At 35.4% G+C, this 17,200-nt stretch overlaps 1 protein-coding gene across 4 annotated transcripts in view; it reads right to left on the bottom strand.

The window, feature by feature from the left end:
- Positions 1-4,948: 4,948 nt before the first annotated feature.
- The window catches only part of U2SURP (U2 snRNP associated SURP domain containing), a 53,407-nt gene continuing 41,155 nt past the window's right edge, over positions 4,949-17,200 (bottom strand). For all 4 annotated transcript variants that reach the window (XM_019438690.2, XM_019438676.2, XM_053903750.1 and 1 more), the window contains 4 exons: positions 15,120-15,230; positions 12,478-12,596; positions 10,320-10,496; positions 4,949-9,148 (listed from right to left, as the gene is read on the bottom strand). In XM_019438690.2, coding sequence (XP_019294235.1) covers positions 9,010-9,148; positions 10,320-10,496; positions 12,478-12,596; positions 15,120-15,230 — 546 coding nt within the window. In that variant the 3' untranslated portion in view covers positions 4,949-9,009. The remainder of the gene's footprint in view (positions 9,149-10,319; positions 10,497-12,477; positions 12,597-15,119; positions 15,231-17,200) is intronic.

Genomic DNA, 17,200 nt, shown 5'->3' on the forward strand with positions numbered 1-17,200 from the left:
GGGCAGAAATTAATGCTATTGAAATCATAAAAAAAAAAAAAAAAAAAAAACCAGAACAGATCAATGAAACCAGAAGCTGGTTCTTTGAAAGAATTAACAAAATTGATAAGCCACTAGTCAGTGTGATCAAAAAGAAAAAGGAAAGGACCCAAATAAATAAAATGAAGAATGAAAGAGGAGAGATCACAACCAACACAGCAGAAGTAAAAACAATAATAAGAGAATATTATGAGCAATTATATGCCAACAAAATGGGTAATCTGGAAGAAATGGAAAAATTCCTAGAAACACATACACTACCAAAACTGAAACAGGAAGAAATAGAAAATTTGAACAGACCCATAACCAGTAAGGAAATTGAATTAGTAATCAAAAATCTCCCAAAAAACAAGAGTCCAGGGCCAGGTGGCTTTCCAGGGGAATTCTACCAAACATTTCAGGAAGACTTAACACCTATTCTCTTGAAGCTGTTCCAAAAAGTAGAAATGGAAGGAAAACTTCCAAATTCTTTCTATGAAGCCAGCATTACCTTGATTCCAAAACCAGACAGAGACCCCACTAAAAAGGAGAACTATAGACCAATTTCCCTGATGAACATGGATGCAAAAATCCTCAATAAGATATTAACCAACCGGATCCAACAATACATTTAAAAAATTATTTCACCACAACGAAGTGGGATTTATACCTGGGATGCAGGGCTGCTTCAATATCTGCAAAACAATCAGCGTGATTCACCACATCAATAAAAGAAAGGACAAGAACCATATGATCCTCTCAGTAGATGCAGAGAAAGCACTTGACAAAATACAGCATCCTTTCTTGATAAAAACCCTCAAGAAAGTGGGGATAGAAGGAGCATACCTCAAGATCATAAAAGCCATATATGAATGACCCAACACCAATATCATCCTCAATGGGGAAAAACTGAGAGCTTTCCCCTAAGGTCAGGAACAAGACAGGGATGTCCACTCTTGTCACATTATTCAACATAGTATTGGAAGTCTTAGCCTCTGCAATCTGACAACACAAAGAAATAAAAGGCATCCAAATCAGCCAGGACGAGGTCAAACTTTCACTCTTCGTAGATGACACGATAGTCTATATGGAAACTCCAAAAGATTCCACAAAAAAACTGCTAGAACTGAGTCATGAATTCAGCAAAGTTGCAGGACATAAAATCAACACACAGGAATCAGTTGCATTCCTATACACCAACAATGAAGCCACAGAAAGAGAAATCAAGGAATCGATCCCATTTACAATTGCACCAAAAACTGTAAGATATCCAGGAATAAATCTAACCAAAGAGGTAAAAAATCTATACACTGAAAACTTTAGAAAGCTTATAAAAGAAATTGAAGACACAAAAAAGTGGAAAAATATTCCATGCACCTGGATAGGAAGAACAAATATTGTTAAAATGTCAATACTATCCAAAGCAATCTACATATTCAATGCAATCCCTATCAAAGTAACACCAGCATTCTTCACAGAGCTAGAACAAATAATCCTAAAATTTGTATGGAACCAGAAAAGACCCCGAATAGCCAAGGCAATCTTGAAAAAAGAAAACCAAAGCGGAAGGCATCACAATCCCGGACTTCAAACTGTACTACAAAGCTGTAATCTGGGGCACCTGGGTGGCTCAGTCGGTTAAGCATCCGACTTCGGCTCAGGTCGTGATCCAGCCCCGTGTCGGGCTCTGTGCTGACAGCTCAGACCCTGGAGCCTGTTTCAGATTCTGTGTCTCCCTCTCTCTGACCCTCCCCCGTTCATGCTCTGTCTCTGTCTCAAAAATAAATAAACGTTAAAAAAAAAAATTAAAAATTAAAAAAATTTTTTTAAAAAAGCTGTAATCAGCAAGACAATATGGTACTGGCACAAAAACAGATACTCAGATCAATGGAACACAATAGAGAACCCAGAAATGGACCCACAAATATATGGCCAACTAATCTTTGACAAAGCAGGAAAGACTACCCAATGGAATGAAGAGTCTCTTCAGCAAGGGGTTCTGGGAAAACTGGACAGCAACATGCAGAAGAATGAAACTGGACCACTTTCTTACACCATACACAAAAATAAACTCAAAATGGATGAACACCTCAATGTAAGACAGTAAGCCATCAAAATCCTCGAGGAGAAAGCAGGCAAAAAACTCTTTGATCTTGGCCGCAGCGACTTCTTACTCAACACATCTCCAGAGGCAAGGGAAACAAAAGCAAAAATGAACTATTGGGACCTCATCAAAATAAAAAGCTTCTGCACAGTGAAGGAAACAATCAGGAAAACTAAAAGGCAACCGACAGAATGGGAGAAGATATTTGTAAACGACAAATTAGATAAAGGGTTAGTATCCAAAATCTGTAAAGAACTTATCAAACTCAACACCCAAAAAACAAGTAAACCAGTGAAAAAATGGGCAAAAGACATGAATAGACACTTCTCCAAAGGAGACATCCAGATGGCCAACTGACACATGAAAAAATGTGCAGCATCACTCATCAGGGAAATACAAATCAAAACCACAAAGAGATACCACCTCACACCTGTCAGAATAGCTAACATTAACAACTCAGGCAACAACAGGTGTTGGTGAGGATGTGGACAAAGAGGATCTCTTGCATTGCTGGTGGGAATGCAAGCTGGTGCAGTCACTGTGGAAAACAGTATGGAGCTTCCTCAAAAAATTAAAAATAGAACTACCCTATGACCCAGCAATTGCACTACTAGGCATTTATCCAAGAGATACAGGTATGCTGTTTTGAAGGGGCACATGCACCCCAATGTTTATAGCAGCACTATCAACAGTAGCCAAAGTATGCAAAGAGCCCAAATGTCCATTGATGGATGAATGGATAAAGAGATGTGGTATATATACCTAATGGAGTAGTACTCGGCAATCAAAAAGAATGAAATCTTACCATTTGCAACTACGTGGATGGAACTAGAGGGTATTATGCTATGCAAAATTAGTCAGATAAAGACAAATATCCTATGACTTCGCTCATATGAGGACTTTAAGACACAGAACAGGTGAGCATAAGGACAGGGAAGCAAAAATAATATAAAAACAGGGAGGCGGACAAAACATAAGAGACTCTTAAACATGGAGAACAAACAGAGGGTTACTGGAGGGGTTGTAGGAGGGGGAATTGGCTTAATGGGTAAGGGGCATTAAGAAATCTACTGAAATCATTGTGCACCATGTGCTAGCTAACTAACTTGGATGTAAATTTAAAAAGTTAAATTAAACTAAAAAAAAAAAAAAGCTGCTGTAACAGAAAAAAATAAAATAAAAATAAAAATATTAAGAATTAAATGCCACCTGTAAGACTGGGACAGAATATATACGGATATTCAGTGTGCAATAAAACAATGTATACCCCCAATGTAAGTTTATAAAACGTATTACAGTGCTATGGAATTATAGTATAACTCTATTTTTAGTTAAAAGATGTTCCCATCATTAGTTTTCAAATACGGTTATTAATTTTAAATACCACTGTATAACTATGTGTCAGTGATTTACATGTGATTTCACGTTTACAATAAACACCCAAGGTCAGTACCCATTTTGTGAGAAAATTAGATTCCGAAATATCACACAGCTAGTAATGGTGAATAGCTGGGAATTCCAGTCCAAATAGGACTCCACAGCCCAGGCTCTTCCTCCCCTTCCACACTAGGCCTTGCCACATCTCATTTAAAAATCAAAAAGCAAGTTCCTTACTGTAAACAGTTTGAAGCTCTGCATTTTCTTAGGGCCAAATAAAAGAAATGAGAATAGAGTTTTTCTTCTTTCCTTTGTGGCAAATGAATATCCAATCCAAAAACTGCGTTTACTACATGCCAAAGTTTTAGTTTCCTTTTCAGCAGGCAGTAAGAAAAAAAAAAAGCATTTGAGTATGGTAATTACTATTAATACACTACAATTTCAAAATCACATGGCTTGCTTTGAAAGCATACTTTGTACCCCATGCTATGAAATGTTGATGTGAAATTATACATAACCATTAAAGAGAACACAGCACAAAAAGTGGTAAAAATGGTAAAGAAAGTGATACGGAAATAGCTGGCATATATACTTGGTATTACTTGTTTTCTTTTGAAGTTTTTACTCAAAATAGAAAATGCTAATGTGCCATTTGGGGAAAATCCTTTTCAAATTCTGTAAGGAAATAGAGAAACTTTAAAGAAAAAGTAGGTTTTAAAAAAAGAACCAATGCACAAGCTACCACATGGATGAACCTTGAGGACATTATACTAAGTGAATTATGCCAGTCACAGAAAGACTAATACTGTTATGATTCCACTTATTTGAGGTATCTGGAGTAGTTAGTGATACTCCCAGAAATAAAAAGAAAATAGGGGATGGGGAGGACATGAGTTAATTGTTCGATTTTCAATTTTGTAAAATGAAGTTATGGAGACTGCTTGCACAATGTGAATACACTGAACACGACTGGATTATACACCTAAAAATAGTTAAGATGGTAAATTTTGTTATGAGTATTTTACCACAATTAAAACATTTTTAAGTCTTAAAAGAAACCAATGGATTATTTTTAGTGTAATGATGATATTGTGACTTCGTTGTTTTAAAAACAAAACATTCAGTCAGAGATACATACTAACAAGGTGATACTTGGGATGTTCATTCTACAATTTTGTATGTTTGAAACCTTTCCCCCCCCCGTGAAATAAAATCAACAAAATAACTCTTCAAAGAAGGGGAACAATAAAATTTCCTAATCAAGAGAATCATCTATCATAAAAATATTTTATTATAGTTTAAACATGTAAGATGTAACATTTTAGCTACAACTGATAAATGTGACACATCACTTATTTCACTTGAAAGAAAGCTGCTGAAAACCAGCTATGGTTTACTGAGCTTGCATTAGAAAAACTACATGGAGAAAATTACATGAACAGGCTAATGTTTGCTATGAAAACAATGTTTTTTTATTAAAGTAATTAAAAGTCAAAAAACAACAACAAAGGGAAATTCCACAACCTTTGCAACTATATAATCTTTATGTAGAAAAACTATAAAGTGACAGTCTGGAAAGCAGCTCCACAATAAACTTAATCCTTACATCAAGAGTAACTAAATTATGGAATCAGTTCACCCAAAAGAAAAGGTCTTGCTATAAAATATTTCAGCTGAGCTGATTTCAACTAGATTATTCTCATTCCTGAAAAATTGTCTTTCCTGATATTTCAAATCAGCAGAGATGTAACGTACAAGAGCCTGTTGAAGTAAAAGGATAAAACAAATATTCCAAGCACAATTACATGTGAAAATGAATGAGGGCATTTTATCTATAGATCTACAAAACTATATAAATAATCAGTTATACACATAACCCATTTACACTGAAGCTCCATGAGGTGGTACTGAATAAACACTGAGGCGTTGAATTTTCAACAATGGAACATGGCTCACTCTGAACAGCAGCACATTCCCACCTTTTAGTCTAGCATCACAACACTTCCCCTGGGATTTGTATCTGTGTATTTTCTGAGTCCCGGGAAGTTCACAACAAAAATAAAGAAAAAAAGCAAAATGACAAGAAATGAAATACCCCCTAAACTTTGCCTAAAATCTACATGTGAAATATGAAGAAATCAAGCACTTTGTGAGTTTTTAGTCACGTGTTCTTTTAAACTTGTACTAGTGTCTTCATTAGTATCTGTGCTGAATTTCCTGTAATTAGTTTTTCCATTAGTGAAAGAGGAAAACAACAAAGAAAAAAAGCTCTTATTTTGTAAATGTACAGTCTTAGAATAGCGTTACTATTTATTTTTAAAACAACCTTCTCTGTTGAAGAAATCACACTGATGTGGTCATCAGAATAGCCGAGGTCACTCTGGCAATACAGCGATTTATTTGCTCTCATTTTTTTAAGAATCATAATGATAGACTATTATGGCCATAAAACTTTTCATAATCTATATGATCATGAAGGCAAATGTGTAGAGAACATGTCTAATATACTTAAATCGATTGGAACTTCTTAAAAATATTTTCAAGAATATTAAATTTTGGGGATAAAATACAGAAGTCATAAGCAAGTATTTCTTCTAAGATTCTTTAATTGGGATAAAAATCTCAGGGTTAGCTCACGAATGGTCTGTAACAAAGAAAAATTAGGTCAGCGTAATCTCTGCAAACTTTAGCAGAAAAGCCAAAAACATTCTAAGCATCATAAAAGAGCTTTTTGTTGTTTTAGTCTTTAATCTCTAACTTCTCAACATTTACAGTTTAGAAATGCCCATATGCTTGCTAATGGTAATAAGGAAATACAATGTCAAAGAAAAGATTCACAAACATGATACTTTTCAATCATAGGTCTCTCTTTGGTAAGAAACAGACCACCATTTATTTGTGTGTTTTCTCTCAGGGTAGGAGAAGGAGATTAAATGGTATTAAACTGGTAAGAAATCCCCGTGTATAAATGTTATTAGGATCGAAGGTAAAGAGATTAAGCCTTTATAAGAAGAGTAGGATCTTCTTTATAAAAAGAGTAGGTAACTCTTACTTGTAGCTATGACAGAGCATCATAACCATCTATTACAGAGTGGGAACAGTGTATTTCCTGTAACTTGTATAGAAAGCCACCCTACAAACATTTTAGTTAACCTGTGGAAATTTTGCTGTCTAATGAAGAGTGTTCTTTAGATAGGAAACAGATGAATAATATGCTATTTAAAAAATGGTAAAGTATCTCCCCCACTAAGAATTTACCAATTTATGATCCTATTAAACTTTCATAGAATCCATGAAGAATTAAACAGGCTTATCTAGATATTTTCTCATTAAGTAAAATTGGAAATAACCTATGTAACAATACCATTTGCAATTCCAGGAAAAAAAAATCCAATCCAATCCAATACACACATTTAGCTAACTTACAGAATACATATTCTATCAAGCCTAAGCAATCCCCTCCCCCAACACACCCAAAAGAATATCTGCTGTATCTGGATCCAAATTAAAGGGACTGCAAACTTCCATTGCAGTAGGAAAACTACTACAAATAAGCACCCAAAACTGACGTAACAATTTCTACTCACTCCTCCTTCCCCAGGGTATTTTTTTTTTAAATAGAAAAAAATAAGCACTCCTTGTAACTTGGCTGGGAAAATCATAACCTGACCAATTACTTATAAAACTATACTAGATACCAACTAATAATGGAATGCCCAAATCACTAGCAACTCAACATTATTGTTATATTTGCAGAAAAAAGCAATATATAAATTTCCCTTCTCCCAGGCAATGAACAGAGGAGAAAAAATGTGTTGCTTTTAAAATGGCTATATTTGTAGGTTTTTAAAAACCAGCACCAAATGTTCATGTTTAATTATTCTGAGCAACATTTAGGAATTAACACTCCCTAACATTATGGACAAACAAAAGAGTGAAGTGAACAGTAAGGGAGTAACTTTCAAGCAATATTGCATGTTGACAAGAACCATTAAGTAAAACAATGTGATTGGCTCTTTTCTAAAGCTGTATTTTAAGGTTGCCCAGTTTGGAAACAGCATACCTCACTGCTCAGCTAATATACCTACTCCTCAAACCATTGGTATAGCTTATTTTATAACTAGGCAACAGTAAGTAAAACAACTGGAAAATACAGTTTTAAAATCTAACTCAAAACAATCCATTATTAGAACAGTTTTCTACTCTATGAAGGGGGGAAAATATCAAACCACTGCATAAAGTGTCTAAATAAAAAACTGAAAAATTCACAAATTGTAGTAGTGTCAGTTCAAGTCTACATAACCCTTTATTACATATTTATAGCAATATTATGATCAACATTACACAAGTTTCCTTATTTCTTCCTCATACTGCAGCAATTATTCCCATTGTATATAGATTTTAACTCTGCAAATTGCTTAAATCAACTTTGCACAATGAATTTACAAACTATTGGATGTTAAGTTTCCTGAAAACTATTTTACTTTTAAGTTTTACCTAAAGCTAAAACCTAAAATTCAATTCTTAAAAAAACAAAACAAAAAACTAAGGTGCTTTAAACAGAACTTTGTAGAAATACATGAATACAAGCGTTTGAAAGGTAATCTACAGAGGGCTATATAAAAGGGCATTTATCATACAAAAAACTTCTATGGCCAACTCTTGTTAGAAAATTTCTTTTATAAATAAACTTCTTTCATGATAGAAGATGAGTCAAAAGACGGAGATTTAATTTTCCCCTAAAAATAAGTAGTTGCTCAGGACATAGGCTGAGTATACTGAAATCGTATTGCTTCTTTGAAAACAGAAAAAATATTGTAGCCAGGCATTCCATTAACAAAAAAGACCATGCCACCTTTACCTAGTCTTTTGATCTCTGGGTACTAGTATTATCCAAGATAACCTCATCAAAGTTGGTTGGCACCCTACCAAATAGGAGTCTCAGGTCCCTTAATTTTCATAGTCATCTTAGTAAATATAAAACTTTAGCTACTTGAACAATGGAGCTTATAAAGTGCATTAAGTATAAGAAACACAACAGAAGTGCTAAACTCAGTAGGACTTTAAGGGACTTGATGTCACCAATGGGGCAAAAAAACAACATTATAGTTTTCTGTTCAGATTTTATTTGAAATCTAATTCAAATTGTCAAAGCTACAAAAGGGGGGAAGACATCTGTATTATTTTTGCTAAGTCACAACATCCTAAAACAAAATACTACTACTGCCAGCAGATCCATTATACACATTTCTGATGAAATTCATTAGCACAATAAAAATTTCATCTTGAGAAACAGCCACAATGAAAGTAATTTATACAATATAAAACAATGACAGGTCTACAGATGTAGTTACTCATGAGTTTACACATGCATTCACAAACAAATAAACAAAAAATCCAGGAATGCTCTTTCATTTGATTTTTTGTTTTTTTTTTTTTAAAAAAACAGACCATTCAGGCACAAAACAAAATTGCATTTCCAATAAGTGACAGCATCTTAAAGATTTATGTCAGTGTTTGTTTTTCTTTGACTTTTTATGAGACCTGTGTGGAGATCGGGACTGAGATCTGGATTTCTTCCCTGACTTTTTAGGGGATCTAGACCGTGATCGCCTAGACCGTTTAGGTGTCCTGGAACCAGATGGTGATCTGTGGAAACAAATGAAAACAATTTATCAAAGTACTCATGTGATCAAAATGCACCATCCTTCAATTACCTAAAATGATCTTTAACAGAGCACAAAGTCAGAAATAAAACAGGTTGTAAACTTCCCAAATTTACACTTTGCCTACTTTACAGAAACACACATACACACAAGTTTGCACCTCCGGTGTGCAGCACCCATGATTATCAGTGGTGCGCTTGCTTACGAAGACAAAATCTTGAGCCCCACCACTGTTCTATTTAATCAAAATCCCAAGAGGTAAGGACTGGGAATTTGCATTTTTAACAAGCTCCCCAGGTTACTAATATACCCCCAAAGTCTGAAACTCTAAATCTACAAGATAAAGTTCAAAATGGCATCTAAAATCATTCACATGATTTTTAAAGCATAGCAGCTCTGCAGCCTATCTTCTTGAAGGAAAAGCACCAACTACTGCATATCGTTAAGGAAATCATTTAAGACACCATAATTCTGTACGCACGCAGTTCATGAAGATTACCAAAACTAATAAATATACTTTATATATATATATATCCAAGTACCACTTAGAAAAGGAGAAACATCTCTCTTTTATAAAGAATTTACTAAAAATGGTTACAATAATAAAGTTTTAGGACATAAAGCAGTTTTAGTTCACAGGAAAATTCCACTATGTAACACCAGATGAATAAAACATTTCTTAACCATTTTTCTAGAACTACAAGGAAAAGAAGTATGTAACACACTAAAACTACACACTGAAGAATGGTATTTAATTCCACAAGTCTCTACCCAAGAACTTGCTAATAAGATGCAGGGGCAGGAGGAAGGGGGTAATGTATTTTTCTTTCAGCCTTGACAAAACCAAAGAATATTCTATAGAAACTGAAGAACAAAATGAAAAGTAAAGCAGCTATCCCTAGTCCACAGAGAACACTGGATGTAATGTTTAAAATTCTTGGCTGGTCTTTACTTGTTGGAAGCCTTCTTATGCTTTAAGTCATTCTGAGACTGGGGTGGGGAGGTGGGAAGGAATAATCTAAAATGAAAGTATACTTCTCTGGTTCTCTAACACCCTTTAAAAAAATGGCTGCCAGCCAAATTATTTTCAAAAGCTGGTAAAATGACAAGGAAACTGGCATTTGAAATATTACCAAAAAAATAACTGCATTTACCTTTTGGCCTTTTTGCTAACATCTCTAGGAGAATCTTTGTGAGATGACCTGGACCGTGAGCTCTCTTTATGAGATCTTTCTGAACGCTCTGATCGCTCCGATTTGGGTGAAGGGGATTTCACTCGTCTACCACTGCTACTTCGAGATGGGCTAGGGGATGTGCTGTGTCGCCTCTTCCTATGGAACAAAGCCCCCAAAACATTACATAAGTGAGCAAAGGATCAAGTATTCATTTTCCTTCTACTGAATTAGCGATTTATTCCTATCAGTTTATACTAACTTTATTTTCACTTAACCTTATTATTTTCCAACAACATTCAAAGCCCTTTATAAAGAATATCTTAAAGATAGATTCATCAACATGGATGGAACTAGGGTGTATTATGCTAAGCAAAATCAGTCAGAGAAAGATAAATGTCATGTGATTTCACTCATGTGGAATTTAAGAAACAAAACAGATGAACATTGGGGAAAGGAAGGAAAAACAAGATAAAAACAGAGAGGGAGGCAAATCATAAGAGACTCTTAAATACAGAGAACTGAGGGTTGCTAGAGGGGAGGTGGGGGCAGATGGGCTAAAATGGGTGATGAGCATTAAGGAGGGCACTTGTTGGGATGAACCCTGGGTGTTAGATATAAGGGATGAATCACTAAATTCTGCTCCTGAAACCATTATTGCACTATATGTTAATCAGCATAGATTTAAATAAAATTATAAAATAATTAATTAAATATAGGTTGATCAAAACAAATACTGAACTCAACTAAGTTCAATTTTCTTTTTCTATGAGACACTGGAACAATGAATAAAATTTCATTAAGGTCTCTGATGAGGTGTTTTTTAAACACTTTACTTATTTATTCATTCATTCATTTTTAAAGTTTATTTATTTTGAGCAGGGCTTGAACCCACAAACCATGAGATCATTACCTGAGCCAAAACTAAGAATCAGACACTTAACTGAATGAGCCACCAGGTGCCCCAAATAATAGTGTTTTGTTTTGTTTTTAATGTTAGTTCTCCAATCTTGAAACTTATTATGGTTATGTAAGAAAATGGGGCATCATGTTGGCAAGTTACTTTTTTTTTTTAAATGTTAATTTATTTTTGAGAGAGAGAGACAGAGAGAGAGAGAGAGAGACAGAGACAGAGCAAGAGCTGGGGAAGGGGCAGAGAGAGGGAGACACAGAATCCAAAGCAGGCTCCAGGCTCTGAGCTGTCAGCACAGAGACGGATGTGGGGCTCGAACTCACAAGCCGCAAGATCATGACCTGAGCCGAAGTCGGATGTTCAACCGACTGAGCCATCCAGGAACCCCGGCAAGTTACTCTTAAATGGTTGGGAGGAGGGGAAAGGAAGGGGAAAAAAAATAAAGCAAAAGTAGAAATATTTCAACATTTGGAGAGTGTGCGTGAAGGATATCTGGGAATTCTTTATACTATCCTTGCAACTTTTCTATGAATCAAAAAATGTATCAAAAAAATAAATACAAGACAAACAAATGGTAAATTTAGCATTTAACCAATTAGTATACCTATGTTATTTGTAACTATCTGTAGAGTAACTAAGCCAGAATTTTTTTAATTTGCATTCACTTGGTTTTTATTAGGAAAATCTCAGTTCTGTTACTAAAGCAATTTTCTCTATTAAATGAGACATTTAGGAACTGAAAGTAAAATAAAAACTAAAAAAGAAGTGATTTTGATTAGAATGAAGACTTAAAATGAGGAGCAAGTCCCTATGGTCCATGTATACAAACTCCTTTTAGATGGGATTGGGAGATTCAAGTTTTCAAAGGCAGCAGCCTCAACTCAGAAGAAATGCTTATACCAGAGACAACAAGCAAGATATAGCAAGCTGTTTAGTTATTTAAGCCTCAGGTCTGATACCTAATACGGTAACTGAATTCTTGCACTTAACTAAGGCTAAGGTACCATACGACCCACGTAGAGGGATGATGTCCCAGTTAGCTAAGCCAAGTGCCAGCTAACTGCCCCATTTCTCAGCTAATTCCGCCTCCTGCAGGCAGGAGCCAAACACATTTATCATGAAAAAATACTTTTCTAGTTTGTTGGCATCAGTGATGAAAACATTACAAAATGAAACATCATTTCAAAACTTGAAACCAGCATAGGAACTGAGTGAGAAATGTTATACCTTTCTTTCCTTGTTGGAGTACATTCATCTTTCTCCTTCTTGTCTTTGGATCGAGATTCCAATTTTTCTTTATCCTTTTTATCTCTTTCTCGTTCTCTTTCTAATTCTTTCTCTTTCTCCTGTTTTATTTTTTTTTAAAGAAAGAATAGTCATTAAAAAATACCAATCTGGGTTAATCTCATTTATGCAACAATATTTTAACCACTTTTTAAAATCACTACTGAAGGTACAATGCCATTTTTTAAAAAATACCTACTCTTCCAGGAAAAGTAGTCATTTCTTCTTACACTGAGTGAAAATACTAATACCAGTGACAGCAGCTAAACGGTTGAATCCCTACCACAGACCAATTACTAAACAACTTGCCATATACCATTTCATGTAACACTTCAAAACAGAAAATAGAAATTTGCTATTACCCTCATTCTAGAGATGAAAAATGACACTCAGAAAGGTTAAGTACCATGCTCATAGTCATAATGGATGGAGAAGTCAGGATCTGAGTCTAAGCTCTACAGCCAGTGCTCTTAACTACTCCCTCTGTCCCTCCACTTAAAAAAAAACAAAAAAAAACAAGGAAAAAGAGACTGGCCTTTCTATCTTAGACTACAATAGTCAGCAGCATTCCTACAGCAAGTTGATTTAATCAAAGGAGAGCTCTTTCCAAGCAAAAGGCTTAAAAGGAAATACAGCTATTCACAATAATCATCCATCAAAAAATCTTAATTAGTAACAAGTACCATTTGTATTGGAAATTTTAAATCCTAACTTCTACAAGTACAAAATGACTATATGACTTTATATAAACCAGAAAGATGACCTATCTGCTTATCCCCACTGCTACTACTGCCACTTCTTACTTGAAATTATGACTTCTGTTGATAAAATAATTAAGGGAGTGGCTACAAACAATGAACCCACAAAGCCAACTTAGGTCTTCATTACCAGGAATTGAATCTCTCTACGATTTGTATGCATCAAGAAAGCTACCTGGTAACTGATAAAATGCCTATACCAGATGTTGCAAACATTTTCTGTAAAGAGTCATAGAGTGAGTATTTTCTGCTCTATGGGCCACACAGGATCTCTGTCCCAAGTATTCAACTCTGTCATGATAGTCCAAAAGCTTGAAGGGGCATGGATGTGTTCCAACAAGCTGATTTATGATGAGGTGATGAGTCTGCTGACCCTCAGTATATACCTTCAAGAAACACATCCTTCTCTCCAATTACAATCATAGAATGCAGAGAGTAAAATGTAATACAGGTATTACTACCATCAGGACCAGTGAGTATCTCAAAGTATAGTCTTAAATGCAGATCAAATCCCTGCCACCAACTCCAAAGGGACTCTTGGGGTACAGATACATCTTTTTAAAAATCTCATTTTTCTTTTTTCAAAATACAACTAGAGTACAGATTTAAAAAGTGATGCTGAGGGGGAGCCTGGGTGGCTCAGTTGGTAAAGCATCCACCTTCAGCTCAGATCATGAACTCACAGTTCATGGGTTCGAGCCCCACGTCGGGCTCTGTGTTGACAGCTGAGACCTGGAGCCTGCTTTGGATTCTGTGTGTGTGTCTCTCTCTCTCTGTTCCTCCCCTACCTGCACTCTGTCTCTCTCTCTCTCTCTCTCTGTCTCTCTCTCTCTCAAAAATAAATAAAGATTTTAAAAAATTAGAAAATGAATAAATAGATAGATAGCGATGCCAAGGACACTGTCTTCATCTGGTAATCTGTAGGATATATTTTCCTGATTGAAATACTTAAAATATTTTGAACAATTTAATCCAATAAAAAAGTAATTAAAATCCAATTTAAAAAGTAGCGATTATCTCACAGTCCTGCAAAATTGGGACTATCAACCTAGTTTCACAGAGAAAAGCAGGCCTCCGGGACTTGCCTGGGAGCACACGGCAAAAGGCGGCCCCAGGAGTGCACAGGTCTGTGTGGCACCGAAGATACTTTACCATAGTGCTGCTCCTCTCACTGGTTCTACACCATTAATAGCTTTAGTGAGTCTAAGTTCTAGTGTTCTAGTCTAGCCTTTTCTTTTCTTTCTCTCTATATAGTCTTTTCTACAATGACAATCAAGGTAAAACTTAATAGCAGTCCCAATAAAATTCCTGGGTTCTTTCAACAATTAACAAATGGGCTTTCTTGTTCTAAATTCTCTGTATATCGCCACAAATTTTTTATGTACTCGAGTTCACCAATGAAGTATGTTACCCCTTGGTGTCCTTCTTTGTAAACAATGGAAAAGGAGTCCTAAATGAACGTCCCAAATTCTAAGTCCATCTTTATCTCTGTGCCACTTCTCAGGGGGTTGTTGGTGTTTTACTGTCACAAATGTTGGCACTTCATATAAAGTCTTCCAGCTTTGAAAGCATGGAATTTCTAGTCCACAGGTAGAAAGTATATCCAGAATAAAATGGTGCGCTATTGCTTTCAGACCCTTTCCCAAGTTGAAATGATTGTAAAACATCAAATTTCTAATGTTCCTGTCTACCAGTATTCAGCATTTGCACATCAAAGGATATAATTTGAGATATACTTTTCCTTTAGTGTACTAATATACCAAAATTCTAGGTAGTCAAACAAATTACTTCGGAAAATACGCATTATTGAGTACACTTATTCCTTACTCGTTGAAGAAGTTTATCTCTGTAGTGTTCTACTTGCTCCTGAAAGCTCTGGCCTGGTTTTTTAGGTCTTTTTCCAGATTCCAATTCATCCTGAAACTTCATAACTTTGAGCTGTGAAATAAGACATTTTAAAAATAAATCTTTTCATCATTATAGCTTTCAAGCAGTGCTTTGGTCCTTTAAAAAATTCCTTTTTCCTTTGAAATAAATGTGTAAAAAGGAAAAATATAAACACAGCAAAGCAATATCTGATTGGGACTCAGTCAAAATATAACATCAACATAAAGCTCCCCCTTATCTGAAGACCATTTGGCAGACAAGCCCAACCATGCAGGATTCAAGCAATCAGGCATGGGCCCACAGGCTCTCTGCACAGCCACATGAGAGGACTCAAAAACCATGAACTATATATAGTTCAGACCCTTAAGAACCTACTTATTATCTCAACACAACGATAATGAATTTGCTATCTGGCTCCCCAAATGTGAGAGGCAAGGGTGCTATACAGGCAAGCATACTTCCAACAAGATATGACAGCCAGCAGGACACAAGATATTTTTTTTAAAGCATTCTTTACAGTTCATGTAGGACCAAACACAGAACTACAGAATTTGAATGTTTCACTCTATTTATAGTACAATGTAATCACTGAATATCAAGACATCAAGGAAAGGTTAAATCATATCAGAATATACTTAAGGTAGTAAGAATATGTACTAATAAAAAAACTCAGAAACACTTCCATTTCTTTTAATTTATACACAAGCAGAAAACCATTTGTATAAAACATCCAATACAGCATTGTGTGTACGTATAATATATATTCCACACTTTAATTATGTTAATACAGTTATACAGTAATACATATATATTTGTATGTACACATATATAAAAATGTTTTATTACATAAAGATATCTATATATAACCTTATTAAATGAAGGGAGAACAAGTAAGATGAAACACATGAGGACTCAGGCTGTTGGAGGGGGAAATGGAAAGCACATGGATCCACCCGTTGCAGCGTCAAACCTGCCCACCCTATGTCATCCGAAGAGGGGAAGAAAACACTCTGGCCTGACAGGATTATTGTATATGCAAACATCTTAACCTATTTTACTGAGCACTGATAGGTCCTTTAAATGAACTAAATACTACTATAAATATTATGAGGCTTTCCCATAGAATGGGAACAAACTACAAAAACTTTCTTCCACTCAAAGTATTATTTTCACTGTTTTTGACTTCATGAACATTTCTCATAAATTCCCCAATTTTTGCCCTTTTTCTATCAGGGTAAATAGAACATCTTAAAACTATCCAGTAGTCTGTTTTGGCATTTAAACGGTATAACTTCATTATCAAGAAAATATATTTTTATTTAACTCCAGAAAGGCAGAGTTCAGTAAGCTTGGGAGGAGTTCTGAGAGTTAAGAAGGGGCATGTGCAACTTGGAAAAAAAAAATCCACAGGTGGAGTGAGGTCACTGATATAGTCCCCTAAAAAATTTGTCAACAAGGGCGCCCTAGCTGACTCAATTGGTTAAACATCCAGCTCTTCATTTCGGCTCACAGTTCATGAGTTCAAGCCCCACACTGGGCTCCACAATGACAGTGCAGTGCCTGCTTGGGATTCTCTCCCTTCCTCTGTCTCTCCCCTGCTTGAACTCCCCACCATCCCCTGAGTAAAAGAAATAATTTTTTTTAATTGGTAAGGATTGTATATAAAAAAATATATCCAACACGTTAACTCTGAAAATCCCTCCTCTTCACTTATTACAGACAGTATACTGATTCTGTGTAAGGTTAAAATGAAATACTTTCCCTGTTAACAGTTACTTTGGCTTAATGATATCTGAGAAAGAGTTGGGCAAAAACTTGTACCAGCCCAACAGTGATGAGAGAACTGGAAATAAGGTAATTACTATGGTGGGAATTATAAATTAGTAAGAGGAACAGTGCTGATACATAGCAGACATCCAAAATACTGTTAAATCAATGGACAAAGTATTAAAATACACTCTCAGATATACTTCTGAGACTCTGGACTGACTGCTACACTAACATTTACTACTGGGAATGTT

This window comes from Panthera pardus, unplaced genomic scaffold (assembly GCF_024362965.1).
Source record: "Panthera pardus isolate Hobbes unplaced genomic scaffold, ASM2436296v1 HiC_scaffold_16, whole genome shotgun sequence".
NCBI lineage: Eukaryota > Metazoa > Chordata > Mammalia > Carnivora > Felidae > Panthera > Panthera pardus.